The sequence below is a fragment of the Salarias fasciatus genome, chromosome 22 (genome assembly GCF_902148845.1).
Source record: "Salarias fasciatus chromosome 22, fSalaFa1.1, whole genome shotgun sequence".
Taxonomy (NCBI): Eukaryota; Metazoa; Chordata; class Actinopteri; order Blenniiformes; family Blenniidae; genus Salarias; species Salarias fasciatus.
The window spans coordinates 7313240-7340103 of NC_043765.1; the positions used below are offsets into that span (position 1 = coordinate 7313240).

At 41.0% G+C, this 26864-nt stretch overlaps 2 protein-coding genes across 2 annotated transcripts; one reads left to right on the forward strand and one right to left on the reverse strand.

Annotated features, from left to right (window-relative positions):
* Positions 1-3239: 3239 nt before the first annotated feature.
* On the reverse strand, positions 3240-6447 carry LOC115409637 (1-phosphatidylinositol phosphodiesterase). The gene is made up of 5 exons (XM_030120891.1): positions 6267-6447; positions 5287-5331; positions 4768-4854; positions 3848-4418; positions 3240-3733 (listed from the first exon to the last, which is right to left on the reverse strand). Exons 3-5 carry the CDS (start codon positions 4836-4838, stop codon positions 3350-3352), a joined length of 1026 nt encoding a protein of 341 aa, XP_029976751.1. The 5' UTR covers positions 4839-4854; positions 5287-5331; positions 6267-6447; the 3' UTR covers positions 3240-3349.
* Positions 6448-23531: 17084 nt separating this feature from the next.
* rpz2 (rapunzel 2) lies at positions 23532-26484 on the forward strand. The gene is made up of 2 exons (XM_030120895.1): positions 23532-23645; positions 24913-26484. Exon 2 carries the CDS (start codon positions 24962-24964, stop codon positions 25658-25660), a length of 699 nt encoding a protein of 232 aa, XP_029976755.1. The 5' UTR covers positions 23532-23645; positions 24913-24961; the 3' UTR covers positions 25661-26484.
* Positions 26485-26864: the final 380 nt, after the last annotated feature.

A 26864-nucleotide genomic window follows, 5' to 3' on the forward strand; every position in this document is an offset into this window, starting at 1 on the left:
CATATGTGGTTTTGTGCCTAGTTGCAGACAGTTATTATTACATCCTTTATTTTACCAGGTTAAAAGCCTCATTGAGATGTAACATCTCTTTGTAAGTGAATTTATTTAATATCAGTTTCATAAACCAGAAAATAAAATCAACTGCATGCAAAATTATCTTATGGTCATGATAACAACCACGCACAGAACCTATGAATATTTATGTTTGGTAGATTATTTATTTAATGTAAGTTATTGTGTATTATATTTTTGCTAATAAATCTACAATTCTAAAAACGTTTTTTCCTGTTTTATTTGGTTTTCATAAAAAAGGAAAATGCATGTGTAGGATGTCCAGCAGAGTGGATTATGCAGGCTGTATCCATGAAAATATTGCCAAATCTTCTCCACCAACGTCAAACAGTTTTTTAAAGAGAGATCAACAAGGTTCCCAATAGTACTTTTACAATTTATTTCCAGGAAGCATAGTCACAACAAAGGAATAATCTAACACACTCACATTTCCTTATTCATTTACTACAAACACATTCAGTAACAGTTTCAACAAGTCCAAGTGCACAGAGATTTATTGTTCAAACTAAGAGTACGATGCTGAAAATATTCATTTAGATTTTAGAAATTTCTTCAAATGATATATACAATCTGTATTTTTAGAAATGTGATTTAATTAATGTTCATTTACAGATATCAAACAGCATGCTCTTAACTCACAAAACCATCAGTGGAAAAGCTTCAAAGCTTCGGACTGAGTGACGTTCTGCCAATTTTCAAAATACTTCATCAAATCTCCAATCACATAATAGTGATTAAAATCTATATCTGAGAATTAGACAGACAGCAGAGCTACAACATTACAGCAGATCAGATTTGATTAAGGAGGATTGTCAAAACGAAGTCAAGCATCCCCAACAATGGGCACATGTCTATTCGTGGCTCCATAGAAACTGCTGCGGTGGGGAATTATACTGCTTCTTGCATTGATACCAATGCAGCAGGTCAGCAGCACAAAGCACCCGGCGTAGATCAACACGATAGTGATTGCAACCCACTGCAGGGTGGTGACAATGAAGGCAAACTGGTAGGCGGTTTTGTGGCAGTACCGATCTGTTCCAGGTGAGTAGTTTGGTGGATAGACAGTGTAAATCCAGAGCGTGCCTGCAGGGTGCACACAGACAGGGCAGAGAGGAGAACAATTCAGTTCAGGTTGGAAGTGACGCAATACAACAAAGTGTTAAAAAGCTGTGTATATACATGTTTCCAATCAGTTTAAAATCTGAATTAAATAGCCAAGAGTTAATCTTTAATGTTCCAACTAAAATTAGTGCTTAATGCTTAATGTACTAAAATAGCACACAATTGTGTACCCCATGATGTTATTTTGTAAGTCTATGCATTTGATGTTATTTGGTGACTGGAAATTGCCCCTTTCTGTGTTTACTCTGCAATAGTCTGGTGATCAGTCCAGTGCATTTCTGCAAACACACTCTCCCCCTGTGTCTGATTTCATGCAAAATTAGACATGTTATTAGAGTAAGCTTGTGCCCACCTGCAATGAACCAGCAGAAGATGAAAATGTAAAGAAGACCTCCACAGCTCCGTGTCAGGATCCCGATTATTCCGTTGCCACAGGCGGGTATGATGTATGTCAGAGTTAGAGCTAAGATATTGCTTGCACCCAGCACTATAAGGTAGATAGGGATGTAGGGCTGCAGTGGACAGTGGCCCACATATAGGGCCCCTACAGTTCGGAGAAACAACATAATACACAATTAGTCGAAACATACTGAGAGTAAAAATCAAAAGAACAATTCTAAAGAACGACTGGATGAACAGCGATCTTACCGAATCCAATGGCTGCTATCAGGACCATCCAATACATAAAGTTCACTACAACTGCAGAAAATAAGGACAAATTCAAGAACTGCTTCAACACTAAAACAAACAAGGAAATAAATCACAAAGAAAGTGAGAGGAGAAGATTAATTTCACCAATCGATGCAATCTTCACAGCACTTTGAGGGCTGTCTTCATGTGACGAGTACATATCTGCAGTGGAGACAGTCTCAGTTAAACAGATGTATTGTTAAAAACTGGAGCTGCAGAGTAAGTGCTCGACGGTACCTGTCCGGTTGTGAACTGGGATGCTTTTAAAGCTGTTTTCTTCTGTCAGCGCTGCCTGAACGAGCAGAAAATCATGCAGGTCCAAGTTGGTCACCTCTTAATGAGCAAGTGAGTGTTCTTCACATGCTCTGCTGTTTGGGCAGGATGTTAACACAACATTACAAAAACAGTGTTGCAACATGTTCTCTGCATAACCAACAGGAAATAGCGATAATATCTGAAGCTGCTGATACGAACAACTCATGTAACGAAAACCTCAAACTAGTCGCATGACTTTTTTTTTTTTGTGGACTACTTTTCAGAATTTATCATTTTGCAGTTGAAAACAGTCTATAAATCAATGGCTGGAGTACAATATATGCATGCATCTCCATCGATATTTCTATCAAGTGTCCAACCACAGTGAAAAACTTGTAATTGCTGATTGTAAATAGTGCTTAGCTTTGAAAGTGTGTGATTGTCAAGTCATCTGGGGTCAGCGTTCAGCTCTATGACTCATGTAACAGGATGGATGGAATGATCAATTTGCAGCTGCAGTATGACATTTTGAGTTTTCTTTACAGTCTTTATGGAGTAAAACTACATTCAGACATTAAGCGAGATGGCTTAGAAGCACACCTTGTTTTGGAGAAAAGAGATCACATCCTGAACCATGTGGCCTTGGGCCAGGATGTGATCTCATCTCAGCTTTGAATATAGAGCCCACAAATATAGCACTGAAGAACAAAAAACAGTGTTGTAGTTGGGAAATTCCTTGATAAATCGAATAATCTTAAGTTCTCTGAAGACCTGGAAAATTTCAGAAGGAACTCTTAAGCCAGTTTTCAAATTGTCATCATCCTGGCTTGCATCCTAATGTGTTAGCAATTAATTTATCATGCAGTGTAAAACTTAAAGTAACCACTGTGTATGTGTATGCATGTGTGAAGTATGTACAAGGTCAAGTCTCTGCACCTTTACAGCTACAACAATAATCTAAAAGAAGTCTGTTCTTTGAGTTCTTTGAAACAGCAGTTATTTAAAAACCAGGCTTCAGATGTCTGTTGATTGAAAAAAGAACATCTTTCAACACTTTCCACAGCAGTTTGTCACCACACAAAACTCTTCAAGGTGTCATCTCCGATTTATTATATTGTTCCCAGAAAATGTTTTGAAAAACAATTTTAGGTTTCATCCCAGGTATAACCCATCTTATATTCATATTAGTGAAGGTAGATCTGAATTTGTTTCAAATGTCAGCTGTAAAATGTCTAGACATCTTCTTTGTCAGAGAAGAAGGTAAATATTTCATGTTCGTCTTGCTACGTAGCGGATAAAAGGCCTGTCTGTTCTTTTCAACCACTCTGAGTTGAAAGTCAATGATCATTTGAATGAGAGGAGCAGCGGGAAAGTCCATGCATATAATTCCAAAGCGCAGGTTCTGGTTGCCTTTGGCACTCAGGTAGTCGTACAGCTGTGGATTGATGCGCTGGGCGACGGCTCTCGGGTAGGCAAACACTCCGGCTCCACTGCTGAAGGTGAGAAAGATCTGCCCCTTGTTCCCTGTCGGCGCCGCCTCCAGGTGATTGTACACACTTTGCCATTTGTCCTCCACCTGCAGGAGAGTCGGAACCTGCGGGGGAAAGCACAGGATTAATCCTCTCAATGCGGGTCAGGGCTGGTTATAAGTCATGCAACACCAAGTGTCATCATGACTACTCTTTAAAAAAATTGGAAGTGCTCACACCTTCCAGGCATCAGCTATGTCCAGGGAGTTGTAGCGCATGCCCAGGTCTGGCCCATCAAAGTTCTGCAGCACGATGAGCTTCCCTCGGGCCTCGCCCATGGTCGGCACCAGCCTGCTGTGCCACAGCAGGTCCCAGTGAGCGTAGCGGTGGATGTAGTCCACCACGGCGCCGTAGATGTCGTACGTCTCGCTGAACTCTTCCTTCAGGCGCATCAGCACCGTCTCACTGGGATATTCCTGCAGGAACTCGGACACGCCCTCCAGGACGTGGCCGAAGTGCCCCCGCTGGTAGGACACCCCGTGGTGGAGGGTGAGGCTCCCATTGACGTGACGCACGCGGATGTCCAGGAAGCGGACGCCCGCTCGGAGCTGGGAGGACAGGCTCCAGGTCTGGCACTCGGCGTAGATGCCGCCGTACAGGGCGATGGTGTTGTGGGTGCCGGGCATGGTGACCTCCGACAGCGGCAGGTCGTCGGGGATGCCGGCCATCCAGGCTGGATTGAGGAACTCTGGGTTTGGAGTGTCGTCATAGTCGGGTCTCTGAATGGCGCCATAACTCAGGGGAAGAACGCTGTCAGACACACAGAGAGGACATGAACGCTCATTCAGCTCACTGACAGGCCCAGGGGTTTTTCAGGCATTTGTTTTACTTAAATGCGAGCGCATTAAAGCGAAAAAAAAAGAAAGAAAAGCATCAAAAAGTATACCAGAAGGAAGAAACAATGCAAAACAGTAATAATTCTAATTAAAAAAAAAACTCATAATGAATATAAATTGGGATGCTATTTTACAAGATGATTAAAATAAAATCCAAACAGGATTGCTACAGACTGATCTAAACATATCACTTACACCGAGATGCTGGGGCACAGTGCAGAGCATATGGTTCATCAGTATGTGGACAGTGTTTAGACACTCACCCCAGCAGGACCATCAGCTGAGTTAACAACTTGTCCATTTTCGCTGGACCTTGGCGGATGCTGCTCTTCATGTCTAATGTTCCTTTCCTGAGGAAAACAAAACAAAAAAGTTGAGGAAAATAATGTTTGAGTGCAGTCATGGAAATACCAATTTAGGAAAAAAAACATTTAAGCAAGAGGAATTTTTTCAGTTTTTCAAAATGTAAGTCTTTTTTTTGTGAACGAGAGGAACATGGATATAGAAACAGATGGAATCAATATAAATGTAGGAAAAATCAAAGGGAAGAAGCTGAAAAGTTCAGCTGTAATTTGCCGTCACATCATGACAAGGGCACTGCGTGTTCCCCTCATTGAATGTATGGCGGTCAATAAAAAAAAGTGGAAACAATTCGAGTCCTGAGGTCGACCGCGGCTCACCCCTCTGGGCCCGTTCAATGGCTGACCTAAACCTTTCTAATCCCAGAACTGAACCCAACCATCTCCCGCTGTTGTGTCAGAGCTGTTCGCTGGGCGTCCTACCTGAAACCAGAGGGGGTTCGTCCTCAGTCCGCCGGGGCTGCCTGCCTGTGACACACACACACACACACGCGCACACACACACAGAGGAGCGGAGGGATCACACACACAGCGTGCCACCGAGTGTGCTGACCTGGGATGCAATTGTGGGAAATACCACAGAGGAGCAGCTGAGCTCTACGCTACAGGGGAGGGCGTACGGCGGGGGGCGGGGGGTGAGGTGGGTATTATCCATCTGGACGCAGTCATAGTAGTGGAGGAAAACTCATACATTACATCTAGTGAGTAGATCTAGAGTCTTGCATTAATTCAAATAAATGTGACCCAAGTTTTATTTTAAAAAAAACTACAAAAAAAAACCCCAACATAAATCTGAAACATTAATGTCAAAAACTATTGATTTGTATAATGTTCTGGATTATAATTGACAAAAGTTCATAAAAATCCAATGAAAGTAAATGAACAGCAGGATATTTCCCAAGTTCTGGTCTTTGCTCTTTGTTTTTTTTATTGACAGAGGCACCAATCTAGGATGGATGAAAGTTACACAAAAAAAAATCTAACTAAGCATTTTTTTCTCTTTGTAAACTCAGAAATTCCTGGACAGGTTTGTGGATGTTCCTGTTTTATTTAATGATTATGTTGTAATAAGTACGAAAAATGATACACTACATCAAAATTAAGAATTGATTTAGAAGCATCTGCACAAAAAATAATATTAAGTTATTTTTTAAGATGACTTCTTGCTTCTGCATACTCATAATATTAGGAACACTTATTCATTCGCTTGGCCAAAAGTGTTCATTAAAGTATATCAGAGGGGAAAAAACAGAAATAGCTCACATTACGAGAGTAGTAAAGAGAGAACAACATGTGACAAGAAGGCTCATTACATAGAACTCATTAAAAAAAAAAAAAAAAGAAAAGAAAAGTAGAACGTTTAGTTCTGGGCAAACTAAACAGACCAAATAAAGATAACGTACCGATATAGTTAGCACTTTCAGATCACAGTGAGAGGACTCCCGGTTCAAGCCTAGTGGGGGCCAGCTTTGCTCTGGATGCTGAGGCTTCATCTCACAGTCCAAAAACACGCATCAACTGGAGACTCTGATGAACGTGAGTGTGTGTGACTGTCTGTTTGCTCTGGGATGAACTCCTAACCTGTCCAGGGAGTGACGTGCCTCCTGCTGTGAAAACGAATGAAAATAAAGTGTAGAAAAGTCACACAAACAACAGGAGTGTATTGTGATTATCTGATGGGTGAAGATGACAGGAAGGTGTTTGTCAGGTATGCAGCGGTGGGTAAGACGTTTTTCTTCCTCAGTAAATTCTGATATATTATATAATCCAGTAAGTTCAGCACAGACCTCGCAGGCTTTTCTCGATAACAAACTGCGATACTGGATAGCAGTAATTAACCCTTTCACTTCTATACTGTTATGAATGACATGCAAGCTTTTCATAACCATAAATTATAACCTAAACATGGTACCTGGAAAAAGTATAATGACTTGTCATACTAGTTATCACAATGGGCCAAAGGACTTTTTCAGTATGACCATCCAATCACAGACACACATTTTTAACACAAGCTTCTCGGTACCATTAAAGATACTGAAGAACTGACACTGAAAGTTGGGAGTTCACTGATCCACTGAGATCCTGTCAGCTGATCCATTGGATTGGATACAAACATGTAACTTAAGATGTAACTGTACTTATTTTCATAGTGTCGGGACAACATGTTTATATCACTGACCATCTGCCAGGTCAGCGGCACACGACACTTTACACCAGCATCCCATAGATTCAAACAATTCAGTACAGAGAGTCAGCTCAGAGCACGTCAACCGAGGGAACGTCCTGAGCGTGTGTGTGCGTGAGTGTGTGTGTGTGTGTGTGTGTGTGTGGACCTGGAAAAATCTGCAGATGCTTTCCAATTTAGTCTCCCGTCACCGTGGGGGAAGCCAAACATTACACAACATTCTTGTCATTGACCTGTTGAATAATATTTGGTTAGCTGCTTCAGCTGAAGGTCTACCCAAAGTGTGTTTACTAAAAATTCATGCAGTTGTGATTCAGAATTCAAGGACAGGTGAGTTCAGAGAAAGTCTAAAAAAAAAGCCATAAGTGTTCTCAATCATTACCTCCAGGCCGCTGTGTGAAAACGAGTCTTTCAGAGGCAGATAAAACAGAGTAGCTATGTATGCTCAGTGATTAGTACTTCATTTGATAAACAGGGTGACTCCAATATCACTAAAATTTAATAACTATGTAAACTAGAACTTATGCAAGAGTTTTTTATGTAAGTTTTTATCCAGTCCATTAGAAAAACAGGGTACAATCACAAATTTATATATCTGAGCGGTGTGCTTCACTGTTTCACTTTAGATCTGTTTATGTTTTAAGAAAAAGAGCATGGATACTGAATCTATAATGAAATGACTGATGTCAATCATGACATTTTATAACAGAGGTCCTCAAAGCTGGTTCTCAGGCCTTTTCCTGCTCCAACACCCAATATCGCAAAAAACTATATTGTGCTTTCTTCAGAGGTTGGACATGCTGTTATCATTAGCTGCACATGTGTGGAGGAATGAAGACATGGAAAACATACAGGATAGGGGCTCTCCAGGACCAGGACCAGGGCCTGGAGCAGGACCAGGACCAGGACCAGGACCAGGGCCTGGAGCAGGACCAGGACCAGGACCAGGACCAGGACCAGGGCCTGGAGCAGGACCAGGACCAGGACCAGGACCAGGACCAGGGCCTGGAGCAGGACCAGGACCAGGACCAGGACCAGGACCAGGACCAGGGCCTGGAGCAGGACCAGGACCAGGACCAGGACCAGGAACCTGAAACTCATTCACACATAAGCCCCCTAAATAGCTTTAATGCAGAAAGAAGAAGAACAAGAAGAGCAAGAAGAACAAGAACAACAACAAGAAGAAGAAAAAGAACAAGGAGAAGAAGAAGAAAAAAAATAAAATACGATATGAGTAAAATAACTTGTTTCACTGCAGTCATGGCCAGATGAGCTGTTGATCAAGAAGTCCAGAGCGAGCTGAGGGAAAAACCTGCACAAAACCTGTAGGATGGATGGAAAATAACAAACATTTTAAGATTTGTAGTATCAAACTACAACCCATTTAATACCCCAATAAATTATACCAGAAAAGCCAAAGAATGATTAATACTGAATACATAGGTTTTTACTTAAATACTTATACACACATACATAAAATTGTTTGTTAGGAAAGATCTGTTACGATTTTTGACATGGTCATAAAAATCAAAACACACCATTATTGTTTGATTATTGTTACTCATTGTAGGATTTGGCCTTTTAGACAGAAGACATTTTATTTTTATTGTGAACTATATTATAGTAAATTCAGTTAAACTGACTATATTTAGTTGAATTTTCTTTCTGCATTTTGTGTTTTTGCATTTGTTAATGCTCTGATTTTTTTCTGTTATGTTGTTGTTTCCAAACCTGCTCCACATGAAAGATCCATCAAAAAAGAATCTACTACATTATATGTCAAACGAAAGATTTATGGCCCCCCAATAAACCCCTCCCCTCGCCATTTGTGGACCATTTGTCCACCATATGTCCACTGCGCATTTGTCCCCCCCCCCCCCCCCCCCCAAACTTCCTTCCGTCGGAGGTCTTTTGAAGTTTTTACGACGGGTTAGGTGTTGACACATCTGAAGGGATGAGTAGGAGCCAGACAGTCGGTTAGAGGGGGGTGAATTTAAATTGAGATGGCGGAGAAACGTGTCATGAAGAGGTTATATTACAAGCCGAGTCATCCTGGTAGTTTCGGCGGGGTAGAGCGGCTTCATAAAGCGGTTCAAGATGAGACGGGAAAGAAAGTTAGGGTGGAAGATGTGAAAGACTTTTTATCATCTCAAGACACCTATACTCTGCATAAACCGGCTAGGGTACATTTTCCAAGGAACAGAGTTTTTGTTACAAGACCTCTCAAACAGTTTCAGGCAGACCTTTGCGATATGCGAGCGTTAGCGGATGAAAATGATGGGTATAGTTATTTACTCACGGTCATCGATGTGTTTTCCAAATTAGCGTACGTGCGAGCTTTGAGAAAGAAGACTGCGGCGGAGGTGGTGTCTGCCTTTGAATCCGTCTTTCGCGAGAGCAAGACGCCTGAAAAACTACAGACTGATGCAGGAAGAGAATTTTTCAACAAAAGTTTCAAGATTCTGATGAGGAAACACAACATCGTACATTTTGCCACAGCCAGTGATCTAAAAGCCTGCGTGGTTGAAAGATTTAACCGAACGTTAAAGACCAGAATGTGGAGATATTTCACTGCTAAGAACACTAGACGGTACGTGGAAGTCCTACCAGACTTAGTAAAAAGCTATAATAACACTTACCACAGTAGTATAAAAATGTGCCCGGTTGATGTGACTAAGGGCCTTCAAGTGTTTCACAATTTGTACGGTACTCCTACACCACGAGATAAGAGAAAACAAAAATAAAGGCAGGATTTAAGGAGGGCGATGTTGTCAGAATATCCAAGTTGCGAGAGGCCTTCGATAAAAAATACGAATAGTGATTCACGAACAAAGTATTTACGGTGTCAGAATGCATTCCGCGTACTCCACCGGTATACGAACTCAAAGATTATGACAGCGAAGCGATCGAAGGTTAATTCTATGAGCCGGAGCTGCAGAAAGTGAAAAAAGACTCATTAACATTTTTCAATCATACAATTTTCAAACAGGCTGTTAGATATTACATTTTACTACAAACAGATATGTCCGGGTGTCTGTAGCACTTTAGATGGTTATATGACCTTTTTAAAGCTCTCCAGAGGTGAACCTAAAAATTATGATCTAAAAAAGAAACTCAGGTTTCATCTTAACATAGAAAGCAAATAATCAAAAGTGTTACTATTTGTGACCTGAAGATAACCAAATTTGCTCCTAACTTGAAATTTTAAGTTACTGCTCTCAAAACTTTGAAACATGTAGCGTCCTTTGTGATAAGCATCGTGAAATTCTCTGATGTTTCCCAGTTAACGTGATCACTGGAAAACCTTCACATCCACCCAAGTTCTAATATATAGATCTGAAAATACAACTCAAAAGGAGGTAAGGTTTTTAAAAAAGTGTTTAAAATACAAGAAAAGGTATAAATGAATAGTAAAATCATTCAAAGACAGAGTCTCATTCTAAATATTCAAAATAAAGCCACACAAACTTAATCAGGAAGCGTAGACACGCGCTTGAATAAAAAACAGAATAACTGGTTGATAATTTTCACAAACTCAAATTCAATTTTCTGTATAAGAACAATAATGATGTTGTCGATGTACGCCAAACAAAACCGAGTCAGCAGGTCATGTCAGCTTTGAAAGCTGCTGTCTCACAGCTGCAGCGTAGACGGTTGGACTGTCCAAAAAAAAACAAAAAAAACAACGTTAATCTTGTAAAGCGATATTGTTGGTCACAGAAGGTGAAACTAAACAAATCCAATGTATTCCTGTGTACAGCAGAACACAAATACACAACTGTGTACCATTTCACTCTGGCTGCTACTGATACTAAGATAGCATTAACATCTGGTACAACCGGAGTTAAATGAATGACGCTGACATTTATTTATTTTTCCTGTGCAAATCTGTACTTCTTTGTTCCTGGTTTCAAAAATGGGGTTTATCGGTGTGTTGTTTGGAGACAGACATGACACTCCTCGTTTCAGCAATGATTGAACCACTGGTCTGATCCCCATTTCTTTTTCCATTGATAAGAGATACTGTTTAACACAAACAGGATATTTCGCATAGTTAATTGTTGCTTGATAAGGTTCCACAGCCAGCAATCCTACATGATTTACAGTTACAGATTTTCTTCCCCTTTCTAACAAATCCACAGAAACATTACAAAAGAACAAAATATGACAACCCCTGGTAAGAGCAGCATTTATATCAGAACGAAGAAAGAACGAAATAAAGTGCTTAGATTAAGAAACAAATATAAACATCAGCTTTACATACCTTTTCCTGTAGCAATCTCTTTTCTGATCAGTCTCAACCAGCTGCACAAGAAAACAGAATATCAGCTCAATATACATTTTCTCACTCTTTTTCTACTCTGACAGACAGTAATGCGCACAGCTTTACACACTCCGTGCTGCAGTTTGCGCCGCTGTTTTACATGATTTGCGATGACAGATTTTCTTCCCCTTTCTAACAAATCCACAGAAACATTACCAAAGAACAAAATATGACAACCCCTTGTAAGAGCGGCATTTATATAAGAACAAAGAAAGAACAAAAAGTGCTTAGTTTAAGAAACAAATACAATCATCAGCTTTACATACCTTTTCCTCTAGCAATTTCTTTTCTGAACAGTCTCAACCAGCTGCACAAGAAAACAGAATTTCAACTCAATATACATTTTCTCACTCTTTTTGCTACTCTGACAGACAGTAATCACTCCGTACTGCAGTTTGCGCCGCTGTTTTAGGTGGTGAAAAAGATTTGTTGTGCGTCAACTCTTGCCTGTATCTTGTTTAAAGCACTCCCTACATATAATGTGACTCTGTTGCTCATCTGATACTTTAAAACTGAACCATCTCCGAATTACTGAGCCACTGTTTTTTTTTTTTTTTTTTACTGAATGGGGTTTTTATTGGGGTGTTGTTTGGAGACACACAATGACTCCTCGTGTCAGCAGTGATTGAACCACTGGTCTGACCCCATTTCTTTTTCCTCTGATCAGGGATACTGTTTTAACAAACAGGATATTCCACATAGTTAATTGTTGCTTGATAAGGTTCCATACCCAGCAGTCCTACATGATCTGCGTGCTGCGTCCATAATTTAGATGGAACAGACGCTCAAACTGACGGAGGTTGTAACAACACATCCAGCTGAATGAACTTCTGCTTTCGTTGTATTTTGCAGGATTTTAATGAACAAAAATGCAAAGTGTCCTCGTCATACGACCAAACAATAACATTTTAGTTGCTATCTTCATCATCTGGTTGTCTATGAAGAAACTGGTAACAAATGTCAAGCATTTTAGTCCCAGTGATCACTTGTAACTGCACTTTGAAGTTTTTACGATGGGTTAGGTGTTAAGGAGATGAGTAGGAGCAAGACAGACGGATAGAGGGGGTGAATTTATATTGTACTGAGAAAAGCGTGCCATGAAGAAAGTTAGGGTGGAAGATGTGAAAGATTTTTTTTATCATCTCAAGACACCTGTACTCTGCATAAACCGGCCAGGGTACATTTTCCAAGGAACAGAGTTTTTGTTACAAGACCTCTAAAACAGTTTCAGGCAGACCTTTGCGATAGGAAGACGGGCTCACCTTTCCTCCTCTCCTCTCTTTCATCATCTGGTTGTCTATGAAGAAACTGGTAACAAATGTCAAGCATTTTAGTCGCTGACCCAATGATCATTTGTAACTGCACCGATGAATGGTTCAATGTTTCCGTGCACATCTTTTAATAATAACATCAGTCCCTCTGGAGAGAGACAAACAGTATTTGTGGACTTTCTACTCTGTCTGAGAATGGTTTATCTACTGGTCTGCTTGACAGGATGCTAATGTTCTGATTCCCTCTATTGTGAACAGTCAAGTCACCACATCAACATTTAGCAAAACAGAGGCTGCTTTTTGCCAAACAGTGAAATACTGTCCTACCGTCTGATGTATGTTTGGAATGTTTTACTGTTACTCACTCTGGAGCACAAATTCTATATAATCCTAATTTTGATAGCATATCTTTTTCCTAAATCACAAACACATGTTGAAATTTCCAGCCATCTCTCTCGACCGGTAACAGTTTTGACAGCGGTTCTCTTGGTGGGACACCAGAAATGCTGACAGTTTGAACAGTGTCATTACTTCATGGACAGTATATCTCCTGTTGACGAATACAAGAGAGAAATGCACCTACATTTCCGAGAAACTTTTTTGGTTTCCCTTTAATGTTTAAACAAATCTTTGGTATTTTCTACCGCTGTATTTGAAACTTGTGCCTGAATAACCATCATTATTATTATTATTTGATCACCGTCAGCGTACCAGTTCTGTCGGCCGCTTCATTGTGTAGAAGTTTTTCTCCACAGAAAGGAAACTGCTCTCTGTTCTGGTGTAATGTTTGTCTTTGGTACTTGTTGAGTTTTGGCCTTGATTCAACACTTGTGGCACTCCGGTGGGTCTAGCTACTTTAGCTTCATCTCTTTTTTTTCCTTTGCTCACAGTCTTTGGTAATGGCATGCATCATTGAGGTTTCTTCCCCCTTGCCAGTTTTTGATCATTAGTATTATTATAATAACATCGGCCCCTAAATCGTCGTTGATTTGGTCTCATCCTGTCTCGTCCTCATCCTCTGAAGCCTGGTAGTGTTGATACAAACGGTCTATACTCTCCCAGAGTTGTGTATTGTACAGCATGAATGTTAGATTTTTTTTTTGCAAACAATCCAGTTGCATCTAATTCTCTAGTCCTTTTTTTTAGTAATTCCACAGGACTCAATGAAAACACGTCAGGGGTTGCTAATTCTTTAAAGTATCAGCATCCTGTGTTCCCACTCCATTAATGATCATTGACACAAAGAAAGGTTCGGCTTTATGCGACACTTTTAATTTGACCATTTCTTTCCAACATTTAAGAAATCTTTCTGCATATTCAGACACCTGTTCATCAGTCCGTTTCATCTGCTAAAGTAAGAAGCTTTTCCATAACTTTGTCATGTATCGTTCACCATAAAGTCCACTCATTTGAGAACAGGAATTCCAGAGCAGTTTCTCAGCATGATCTATTTGCACAGGGGGGTTACTGACTCCATCGTAAGAATAAAGATTGCTTCACTAAGGAGCAGGAAATGGTTGTAGTACAGGCCTGCAAGAATGCCCCGGAATACAACTGGCCCCCAAAAACAGCAAAACGGATCGATACTCAGATGCTTTAAAGAACATTCTGTGACAAGACACGGAACGAGGGAATCTAATCTAACTTATTTCTTTCATCCGTTTGTCAACTTCTCTGATTGACCTGACCATACTAAATACACATTGGGAAAAAACTCTGTGGAAAACCACAAAAGCGTCAATTGACGCAAACAAATGGCTTTAGCACCTCTGCATGGTGAGGCTGTAAGGCCTTGTTTGTACTCACTTCCAGAATCAGCACCTGTAGCGAGCTTCAAACACTCACAGCCAGACTGAGCGTCTCTACAGGCCTGATGTGCTTCTCACCTCCAGAGAATCATCGTCAGCATCCAAGTTCCTTCAACTTCCTTAAATCAGACACAAAATACGCGTCTCTCTGCTTTTCTTCACCTAGACAGGACGCCACACTTGTCAAATGACTTCCTCAGATCAGAACACACACACACACTTACGGTTGGGTCGTAAATGGTTCGTCAGGTCAGAACACACACACACACACACACACACACCCTCCCCCATGCTGACTCAGTGGAGGTGGGGGAAAGGAGAAAAAAATAAAAACGCTGAAGTCCTGTGGGCCCTCCTCTCGCCCTCCCTATAGAAGGGGCTCCCTATAGAAGGGGCTCTATTTATACGAGTCGTTAAATACATCAAGCCCTTGTTGGATCAGTCCAATTAAAAAATACAGATTTTGGAAGAAAAAAAATGGCTCAGGAAAGAATTCACATACCGATCATCCGGGACACACCAATCATGGTGTACGAAGAGACGCCGATCATCCCGAATGCGCCCAAGAAGCATGTGATGCATCTGCTTCGGACCCAGCTCCGTCCATCGGAATCGTTGAAGGAAGAATGGCCGCTGAAACCGTACGGACGGCGTGGTGCATGGGGCTACGTGTTCAAATATACGACGGGGGAGCTTTGCCTCTATCAGCGAGGCGAGGGTGAAAAGCAGGGAGCTGTACCTTCTATAGCGATGCTGAACTCCAACGACTGGGGTGTACTGTATCACATGATTGTTCGACATTTTCGGGCAAACCCTGATGAAGGTGGCGCGAAGCCCGTCGATCCAACGCTGACACCCAGTCGGCCTCTGAAGCGTGAGTCCGTGGAGGGTGATGCACAAACAGGGTCTCCTTCTTGGAAAAAAAAAGTGCTTTATAGCATTGCGTGGCAGTCCAGAGCGGGTGTTTCAGGCACTATGTGCTTTCGCGCCTGCATTTGTTGCTACGAAGGGAAAAAAGGCTCGGAGGAGTTTTTTTTGGAGACCTTTAACACCAGCTGCGGCGTATTCCATACACTGCTAAATGTCCCGCTGGTCGCATGGAAGGAAAGGTTTGGAGGACCGGACGATAAAATCGGCTCACTTTTTCGCAGCTGCTGCTGCTGGAAAGATCTTCTAGCGGTTAAAAAAAACCTGTTTCCTTCGGCCTCCATTCAATCCTCCAGCTTTTAGTTCACCACGTCCACGATCCTACCAGTTTTTGTGCTTAACCCCGCCCCACGGACCTTCCTGCCACCCGTACACATTATAAAGACTGCGATCGATCATTCCACATCAAGAAGATATGGAGAACGTCAGGAGTATCCGTAGAACCAGCTCTCGCGTCCTCATCGATCCGCTGTGGAGCAGAACTCCGTTGGTGGAGTACCCGATCAACATGTTTGCGGATGAATCGTCGAATTTGATCTCACCCGTTTCCCCGGACCCTGACTCTCAGCCGGGTCCCTCTCGATCGCTGTACACCATTCCCGAGACCTGTGACCCGGATCCAGGGTCCCTGGGAGATGATGAGGATCGAAGCAGGGAGGTGGGCGCTGACGACGGAGACCTTCAAGTGGATGAATCCCAAATCCCCGACTCTGAGGATTTTGTGGAGCCGGAACCAGCATCTTCGCCTCCTGACACTCCAGAGGTTGAGGAATCCAAGGATGAGCTGGACGGCTGGATGCCCTCGGCCATCATCAAAACCGTCAAAACAGCGGTCATCCATCTGCTGGACATTGTGACTCACAAGTACCGGGAAGAGCTTTGCTACGGGTGTCAGATCAGACATCCGAATGAGAAACAGCACCCTTGTTTACAGCAGGTGGACGAATATTTCTATCAAACTCACTTTTGCCGTCTGATGGAAAAACTGTGTACCGACCGTTTCATTCCTGCTATTCAATGTTTGTTATTCATGCGCAACATTAAAATCGACGATGTGCGAGTCAAAACTGTGGCAGAGACGTTGCTGAGAGAGATGAGATCCAAAGAAAAGTTTGTGGAAACTTTTGCAGATGTGTACGACAATCTGATCGGGCTGGATGTTGTGAAAATTGGTGAGCTTGGAATTGTGAAAGAATGCTGGAATGAGAACTGAGGCAGGCCTGGAGCTGTCCTGATGTGTTCAGTATTGTTTTTCCATCTAATCTTATTTTTAGTTTTGCATGTCATCATTTCTTTGTAGCTGGGCATACTGTTCTTAACTTTAAAGAAACTTTAAGTTGTGTGTTCTTGTACCTTTTCAGTTTCATGTCCGTCATGAGACAGGTTAGTTTTACCCTACTGATGATGTGTTGTTGCAATAGTAATCCTTCTTCCCTACTGCTTGGTAGAAAAATTGCTTTGTGCGTGTGTGTTTTTTTAAATAAAACAAAACAACAACAAAACAAAAAAAATCTGGTTTTCTTTCAGTGTTTCTGAAAAAACATGACTGACAAAACGGTGGTTGAAAAAAGCATTCTACCCCCCTTCATCGACCTGCCCTCATCTGCCGAACCGTTTACGACCCAACCGTAAGTGTGTGTGTGTGTTCTGATCTGAGGAAGTCATTTGACAGTGTGGCGTCCTGTCTAGGTGAAGAAAAGCAGAGAGACGCGTATTTTGTGTCTGATTAAAGGAAGTTGAAGGAACTTGGATGCTGACGATGATTCTTTGGAGGTGAGAAGCACATCAGGCCTGTAGAGACGCTCGGTCTGGCTGTGAGTGTTTGAAGCTCGCTACAGCTGCTGATTCTGGAAGTGAGTACAAACAAGGCCTTACAGCCTCACCATGCAGAGGTGCTGAAGCCATTTGTTTGCGTCAGCTGACGCTTTTGTGGTTTTCCACAGAGTTTTTTCCCAATGTGTATTTAGTCTGGTCAGGTCAATCAGAGAAGTTGACAAACGGATGAAAGAGATAAGTTAGATTAGATTCCCTCGTTCCGTGTCTTCTCACAGAATGTTCTTTAAAGCATCTGAGTATCGACCCGTGTTGCTGTTTTTTGGGGTCAGTTGTATTCCGGGGCATTCTTGCAGGCCTGTACTACAACCATTTCCTGCTCCTTAGTGAAGCAATCTTTATTCTTACGATGGAGTCAGTAACCCCCCTGTGCAAATAGATCATGTTGAAAAACTGCTCTGGAATTCCTGTTCTCTAATGAGTGGACTTTATGGTGAACGATACATGACAAAGTTATGGAAAAGCTTCTTACTTTAGCAGATGTGATAACACGGGTACTTCACTGTAAGAACAGACTGATGAACAGGTGTCTGAATATGCAGAAAGATTTCTTAAATGTCGGAAAGAAAAGGCAAAATTAAAAGTGTCGCATAGAGCCGAACCTTTCTTTGTGTCAATGATCATTAATGGAGTGGGAACACAGGATGCTGATACTTTAAAGAATTAGCAGCCCCTGACGTGTTTTCATTGAGTCCTGTGGAATTACTAAAAAAGGACTAGAGAATTAGATGCAACTGGATTGTTTGCAAAAAAAAAAAAATCTAAGATTCGTGCTGTACAATACACAACTCTGGGAGAGTATAGACCGTTTGTATCAACACTACCAGGCTTCAGAGGATGAGGACGAGACAGGATGAGACCAAATCAACGACAATTTAGGGGCCGGGGTTATTATAATAATACTAATGATCAAACACTGGCAAGGGTGAAGAAACCTCAATGATGCATGCCATTACCAGAGACTGTGAGCAAAGGAAAAAAAAGAGATGAAGCTAAAGTAGCTAGACCCACCGGAGTGCCACAAGTGTTGAATCAAGGCCAAAACTCAACAAGTACCAAAGACAAACATTACACCAGAACAGAGAGCAGTTTCCTTTCTGTGGAGAAAAACTTCTACACAATGAAGCGGCCGACAGAACTGGTACGCTGACGGTGATCAAATAATAATAATAATGATGGTTATTCAGGCACAAGTTTCAAATACAGCGGTAGAAAATACCAAAGATTTGTTTAAACATTAAAGGGAAACCAAAAAAGTTTCTCGGAAATGTAGGTGCATTTCTCTCTTGTATTCGTCAACAGGAGATATACTGTCCATGAAGTAATGACACTGTTCAGACTGTCAGCATTTCTGGTGTCCCACCAAGAGAACCGCTGTCAAAACTGTTACCGGTCGAGAGAGATGGCTGGAAATTTCAACATGTGTTTGTGATTTAGGAAAAAGATATGCTATCAAAATTAAGATTATATAGAATTTGTGCTCCAGAGTGAGTAACAGTAAAACATTCCAAACATACATCAGACGGTAGGCCAATATTTCACTGTTTGGCAAAAAGCAGCCTCTGTTTTGCTAAATGTTGATGTGGTGACTTGACTGTTCACAATAGAGGGAATCAGAACATTAGCATCCTGTCAAGCAGACCAGTAGATAAACCATTCTCAGACAGAGTAGAAAGTCCACAAATACTGTTTGTCTCTCTCCAGAGGGACTGATGTTATTATTAAAAGATGTGCACGGAAACATTGAACCATTCATCTGTGCAGTTACAAATGGTCACTGGGTCAGTGACTAAAATGCTTGACATATGTTACCAGTTTCTTCGTAGACAACCAGAGGATGAAAGAGAGGAGAGGAGGAAAGGTGAGCCCGTCTTCCTATCGCAAAGGTCTGCCTGAAACTGTTTTAGAGGTCTTGTAACAAAAACTCTGTTCCTTGGAAAATGTACCCTGGCCGGTTTATGCAGAGTATAGGTGTCTTGAGATGATAAAAAAAAATCTTTCACATCTTCCACCCTAACTTTCTTCATGGCACGCTTTTCTCAGTACAATATAAATTCATCCCCTCTATCCGTCTGTCTTGCTCCTACTCATCTCCTCAACACCTAACCCATCGTAAAAACTTCAAAGTGCAGTTACAAGTGATCACTGGGACTAAAATGCTTGACATTTGTTACCAGTTTCTTCATAGACAACCAGATGATGAAGATAGCAACTAAAATGTTATTGTTTGGTCGTATGACGAGGACACTTTGCATTTTTGTTCATTAAAATCCTGCAAAATACAACGAAAGCAGAAGTTCATTCAGCTGGATGTGTTGTTACAACCTCCGTCAGTTTGAGCGTCTGTTCCATCTAAATTATGGACGCAGCACGCAGATCATGTAGGACTGCTGGGTATGGAACCTTATCAAGCAACAATTAACTATGTGGAATGTCCTGTTTGTTAAAACAGTATCCCTGATCAGAGGAAAAAGAAATGGGGTCAGACCAGTGGTTCAATCACTGCTGACACGAGGAGTCATTGTGTGTCTCCAAACAACACCCCAATAAAAACCCCATTCAGTAAAAAAAAAAAAAAAAAACAGTGGCTCAGTAATTCGGAGATGGTTCAGTTTTAAAGTATCAGACGAGCAACAGAGTCACGTTATATGTAGGGAGTGCTTTAAACAAGATACAGGCAAGAGTTGACGCACAACAAATCTTTTTCACCACCTAAAACAGCGGCGCAAACTGCAGTACGGAGTGATTACTGTCTGTCAGAGTAGCAAAAAGAGTGAGAAAATGTATATTGAGTTGAAATTCTGTTTTCTTGTGCAGCTGGTTGAGACTGTTCAGAAAAGAAATTGCTAGAGGAAAAGGTATGTAAAGCTGATGATTGTATTTGTTTCTTAAACTAAGCACTTTTTGTTCTTTCTTTGTTCTTATATAAATGCCGCTCTTACAAGGGGTTGTCATATTTTGTTCTTTGGTAATGTTTCTGTGGATTTGTTAGAAAGGGGAAGAAAATCTGTCATCGCAAATCATGTAAAACAGCGGCGCAAACTGCAGCACGGAGTGTGTAAAGCTGTGCGCATTACTGTCTGTCAGAGTAGAAAAAGAGTGAGAAAATGTATATTGAGCTGATATTCTGTTTTCTTGTGCAGCTGGTTGAGACTGATCAGAAAAGAGATTGCTACAGGAAAAGGTATGTAAAGCTGATGTTTATATTTTTTTCTTAATCTAAGCACTTTATTTCGTTCTTTCTTCGTTCTGATATAAATGCTGCTCTTACCAGGGGTTGTCATATTTTGTTCTTTTGTAATGTTTCTGTGGATTTGTTAGAAAGGGGAAGAAAATCTGTAACTGTAAATCATGTAGGATTGCTGGCTGTGGAACCTTATCAAGCAACAATTAACTATGCGAAATATCCTGTTTGTGTTAAACAGTATCTCTTATCAATGGAAAAAGAAATGGGGATCAGACCAGTGGTTCAATCATTGCTGAAACGAGGAGTGTCATGTCTGTCTCCAAACAACACACCGATAAACCCCATTTTTGAAACCAGGAACAAAGAAGTACAGATTTGCACAGGAAAAATAAATAAATGTCAGCGTCATTCATTTAACTCCGGTTGTACCAGATGTTAATGCTATCTTAGTATCAGTAGCAGCCAGAGTGAAATGGTACACAGTTGTGTATTTGTGTTCTGCTGTACACAGGAATACATTGGATTTGTTTAGTTTCACCTTCTGTGACCAACAATATCGCTTTACAAGATTAACGTTGTTTTTTTTGTTTTTTTTTGGACAGTCCAACCGTCTACGCTGCAGCTGTGAGACAGCAGCTTTCAAAGCTGACATGACCTGCTGACTCGGTTTTGTTTGGCGTACATCGACAACATCATTATTGTTCTTATACAGAAAATTGAATTTGAGTTTGTGAAAATTATCAACCAGTTATTCTGTTTTTTATTCAAGCGCGTGTCTACGCTTCCTGATTAAGTTTGTGTGGCTTTATTTTGAATATTTAGAATGAGACTCTGTCTTTGAATGATTTTACTATTCATTTATACCTTTTCTTGTATTTTAAACACTTTTTTAAAAACCTTACCTCCTTTTGAGTTGTATTTTCAGATCTATATATTAGAACTTGGGTGGATGTGAAGGTTTTCCAGTGATCACGTTAACTGGGAAACATCAGAGAATTTCACGATGCTTATCACAAAGGACGCTACATGTTTCAAAGTTTTGAGAGCAGTAACTTAAAATTTCAAGTTAGGAGCAGATTTGGTTATCTTCAGGTCACAAATAGTAACACTTTTGATTATTTGCTTTCTATGTTAAGATGAAACCTGAGTTTCTTTTTTAGATCATAATTTTTAGGTTCACCTCTGGAGAGCTTTAAAAAGGTCATATAACCATCTAAAGTGCTACAGACACCCGGACATATCTGTTTGTAGTAAAATGTAATATCTAACAGCCTGTTTGAAAATTGTATGATTGAAAAATGTTAATGAGTCTTTTTTCACTTTCTGCAGCTCCGGCTCATAGAATTAACCTTCGATCGCTTCGCTGTCATAATCTTTGAGTTCGTATACCGGTGGAGTACGCGGAATGCATTCTGACACCGTAAATACTTTGTTCGTGAATCACTATTCGTATTTTTTATCGAAGGCCTCTCGCAACTTGGATATTCTGACAACATCGCCCTCCTTAAATCCTGCCTTTATTTTTGTTTTCTCTTATCTCGTGGTGTAGGAGTACCGTACAAATTGTGAAACACTTGAAGGCCCTTAGTCACATCAACCGGGCACATTTTTATACTACTGTGGTAAGTGTTATTATAGCTTTTTACTAAGTCTGGTAGGACTTCCACGTACCGTCTAGTGTTCTTAGCAGTGAAATATCTCCACATTCTGGTCTTTAACGTTCGGTTAAATCTTTCAACCACGCAGGCTTTTAGATCACTGGCTGTGGCAAAATGTACGATGTTGTGTTTCCTCATCAGAATCTTGAAACTTTTGTTGAAAAATTCTCTTCCTGCATCAGTCTGTAGTTTTTCAGGCGTCTTGCTCTCGCGAAAGACGGATTCAAAGGCAGACACCACCTCCGCCGCAGTCTTCTTTCTCAAAGCTCGCACGTACGCTAATTTGGAAAACACATCGATGACCGTGAGTAAATAACTATACCCATCATTTTCATCCGCTAACGCTCGCATATCGCAAAGGTCTGCCTGAAACTGTTTGAGAGGTCTTGTAACAAAAACTCTGTTCCTTGGAAAATGTACCCTAGCCGGTTTATGCAGAGTATAGGTGTCTTGAGATGATAAAAAGTCTTTCACATCTTCCACCCTAACTTTCTTTCCCGTCTCATCTTGAACCGCTTTATGAAGCCGCTCTACCCCGCCGAAACTACCAGGATGACTCGGCTTGTAATATAACCTCTTCATGACACGTTTCTCCGCCATCTCAATTTAAATTCACCCCCCTCTAACCGACTGTCTGGCTCCTACTCATCCCTTCAGATGTGTCAACACCTAACCCGTCGTAAAAACTTCAAAAGACCTCCGACGGAAGGAAGTTTGGGGGGGGGGGGGGGGGGGGGGGGGGGACAAATGCGCAGTGGACATATGGTGGACAAATGGTCCACAAATGGCGAGGGGAGGGGTTTATTGGGGGGCCATAAATCTTTCGTTTGACATATAATGTAGTAGATTCTTTTTTTCCATCCATCCCTTCTTCATTAATTATTCATCCATTATTCATTAATTCAGGGTCACTGTGTGCTGGAGCCGGTCTCAGAAAATCATCCATCGTTTTATTTTCTGTGTGAATAATGCAATGATTTTCTGGTAATCTGGAAATAACTTCTGCTAAATCAATCAACAACTGGCAAAAGTCTAATTTCCTTGTCAGGAATATCAATAGAAACAAGTGTTTTAGTGTTATTTTTTTAATATGTTTGGCAGGTTTAAGTTTCACTAACTTGTTTCTTTGTTTCAGCTTCATAAAAGGATGGATTATTAGACTTCATTCAACGCACACTGATGAGTGAGACAAAAATGCAAAACATGAAACGTAAAACTGGATTTATTTCATTGGTAAAATGATTCACAGCATCTGACACTCGTGTGGCATCTGATCACCCAAACTGGTTAGGAAGGTGTGTGTGTGTGTGTGTGTGTGTGTGTGTGTGTGTGTGTGTGTGCTACTAAAATAAACACTGAATGTGATGTCCGGTGCTCATGGTGCAGCCTCTGGTTGGAATCTCAGCGTGCAGTACATCTGGAGGAAGTCGCCTCGTCCAATCAGCACGGAGCAGGCTTGGCTCACTTCCTGGTTTCTACTGCCTTATTTGGCAGGAGGAGGCAGTCCTTATGTGACTGGGGTGGAAAATGGTGGAAAGGAAATTCAGACGGCTGCAGTAGACTGAAGGATACCAGCAGTTTTATCTCCGGTGAGTAAACATCTGATGCCCTTGTTCTTTATAATCTCTGATATGAAGGGTGTTTAAAGTCTGGATGGAAGCCGAGGCAGCTCAGTGATGAACTAACAGCAACGCAGGAGGCTGAATCATGTTCGTGTGGTTAGGAATCAGGAAATGAGGGAAACAAGGTTCAAAAGAAACGCAACACATCTTCAGCTCAGGCTGAAGATGGAAAACAAGCTACTGTAGGTTATTCCAGCAGCTAAAGATGAAACCAAGATGGAGCCATTTCTTTGCTTGCATTCCTTTTTTTAGTGTTACTACAAATGAAGACACACCCACTGTTGTTCCTCAGTATTTTTTTCCAGCATGGCAACATTGAGAAAGATGATTAATGCCACAAATATGACAAAGACTCACTCCTGTTTGATTTGGGTTTGAGGTTTTCCATGTTAGCATTAGACTGCTGCAAATGTTTTCTTAGTACAGATTTTTAGTGCTTTTTGAGATGATTATAAAAAAAAAAATCTACAAAACTTCACATTTCAAACGACAAGAAAAAAGTATCTTAAACTCAACTGAAGATAGTCTTTTCAGGTTTTTCAAACATTTTCTTTTTTGGTATCATTCAGATTTTTTTTTGTTCTTAGTTTGATCACATTTCTTCGATAAAATAAGTTTTAACTCTGTGTATAAAAACTTAAACAGTGTTTAAAACTGTTACTTTTTGATCTCTTCATTCTACTACAGTAGCTCTAACATGAAATGACAACTAAGTATAGCTAAAACTTTAAATGCTTGTTAAAAGAATGAGTTGTATTGTAGATATGGGCTTGTTTACACTCTCTTTAAACTAATTTATCTCATAGTTTTTGACTGTAAACATGACATTTCTTCAAGTTGTCTGTCCATTTTTTGATCAAATAGATATTCAATAATCAAGAACATGAAAACAACGTACGGCTACAGACAATAGCGTGAAGTGGTGGCTGTAGTCTGCAGATGACGCGTGCCCTCAGTGCTGCCTGTTGATTGTACCATCAGAATGTAAAATGACACCTTTTGGCATCGCCTTACACAATATGTGGTGTCAGAGAACAGCTGGTGACATGTGGTGTGTACGCTCAGCTTTAGCCCTCAGTTACATTTTCAGGGTGAAGCGTGATGAACAGCCGTCTCAGACTATTTGTGATAAAGTTGAAACTCCTGTTAAAAGTTATCATACATAAATGTCACCAGAGAACTGGTTTAATTTTAGTTTCATGGTGCATGATGGTGATTTTTGTTTCCCCTGCAGCCTACTGACTCACATTGTTCGGCTGTAGCGTGGCAGAAGACAAGAAGTAATGGCTGACGCCGGGCAGATCAAGAAAACTGCAGCCAAAGTGCTGTGCTGCGTGGAGAAGGTTTCCTCCTTCGCTTCTTCCATCGACCCCATTTTCGGCGTAGTTTCTTCCCTGGTCGGGGTTGCCCGCAAGGGCCTGTTGGATGAAGAGGGCCACGAGCTGGACAAGGACTTCCAGGAAATCAATACTAAACTAGAGAGCATCTCCCAGAAGAACCAACACTGCCTGAGGAAGATCCGCATTGATGAAGTGAACGAAACCTACGGCAAGTATGAGGAGTTCATCAAGCACCAGTATGCTGCCTTCAACACCATGGTGGCTCAGGTGAAGAAAGATCCAGACCACACCCAGCGCTACATGGACAACTTTGAGAAAACTTACGAGAGAGACAAGAGCGACCTGAGCCTGGACGTCTACTACCGCGGCGTGATGGGCACACACTCGCTGTTTGGAAGACCGCTGCTGAAGGTGTATCTGGACAACTGCGACGGCGACCGCGAGATCATGGAGCACCGCTGTTCGCACATCGCTCACCTGTTCCACATGGGCCTCATCGCCCTCATGGCCTACACAGCTGTTACTGAAGACGACGAAGACGAAGTGTGGGAGAAGTGGGCCGGCAGGGTGCATGACATCCAGGAGAAGATGCAGGAGGTGATGAGTCAGTGCAAACAACCGGAAAAATCACCTTCAACATGAACCTCTGCAGAGAGAGAAAGAGAAAGACGGGTGGCTACAGCGAGACATCTCAGCTCAGCTGTGGCCAAATGGGGGAAAAATGATAAAGGATGCTATATTATAAAGATTTATTAGACCAAAGCCTTGTACGTATTCCTGTACTTTAGCTGCATCTTATGTTTGCATTGTTAGTTGTTGTCATGTGTGCATTATTATCCAAAACGACCACTGTCGGCTGCTGTCAGGAAATGCTGAAGTTTTATACAGCCTCTCCATTAACATACATAAATTATTATTTGCTCAAGCTGTGTCAATATGGCAAATCCAAATCATCTCTGCATAATTAGACTTCTCTCAGATGTGTGTTCTGTGCTGTACATTTTCTAAATTGTACCAAAATACAATAAAAAAAACCCCATCTGATTACAATTATTTTTCTTATTATTTTTAAACACGTCATAATTATTGAAAGAAAGAGGCCTCATAAAGTAAAAAATTTATCTCAGGGGAAAAATGACAGTCTGAAGTGCCATCACACAAAGACTCTGGTTGACCAATAAACAAAAGACATTAAATACAATGGGGCTGAAGTGATTTTTCTGGTTGGTGGTTGTTTAAATGTCAGGACATGCTTGTGCATGAATCATTTCTTTAGATTGAGGCATGATGAAAGGTTGCAAAAGTTGTGAAATGATCAACTATTCAAAGTAATCACTGATTCAAGGCAATAACACAATATGTCAAATTATAAGATATGACAATAGAAGTAAACTGAAAGACAGATTTGGGAGTTTTAAGGGTTGACTAATATCTGAATAAAGCTGCAGCCCATTAACTTGATATGAATTTCTGACGTTTAGAGAATGTCTAAATCTTGTGTTCAATAATATAAAATAAAGCACTATAAACAACAATTAGTCATTTCACAGGTTGTGAATTTACTTTGCTTTAACAACTTCTCTTTATTGCCAGCAACTTTAAGCTAGCTTTAGCTAAGATTTTAGGCCTTGGTCAAACCTACTGAAAAACTGCACAAAAATCACAAAAATAAATTAGCAAAACTAATATAAATATAAAATGTTGACTACAGTGGTAGCTTTATAAAAGCTGTATGTTGTAAATGTTCACATTTGTTGCTGTAAGTGCTGCAAAATTAACAACAAAAGTCAGTCTTTACAACAAGCGTTATTTTAAAAACCCAGCAGAGGAACATTTGAGTTTTTTC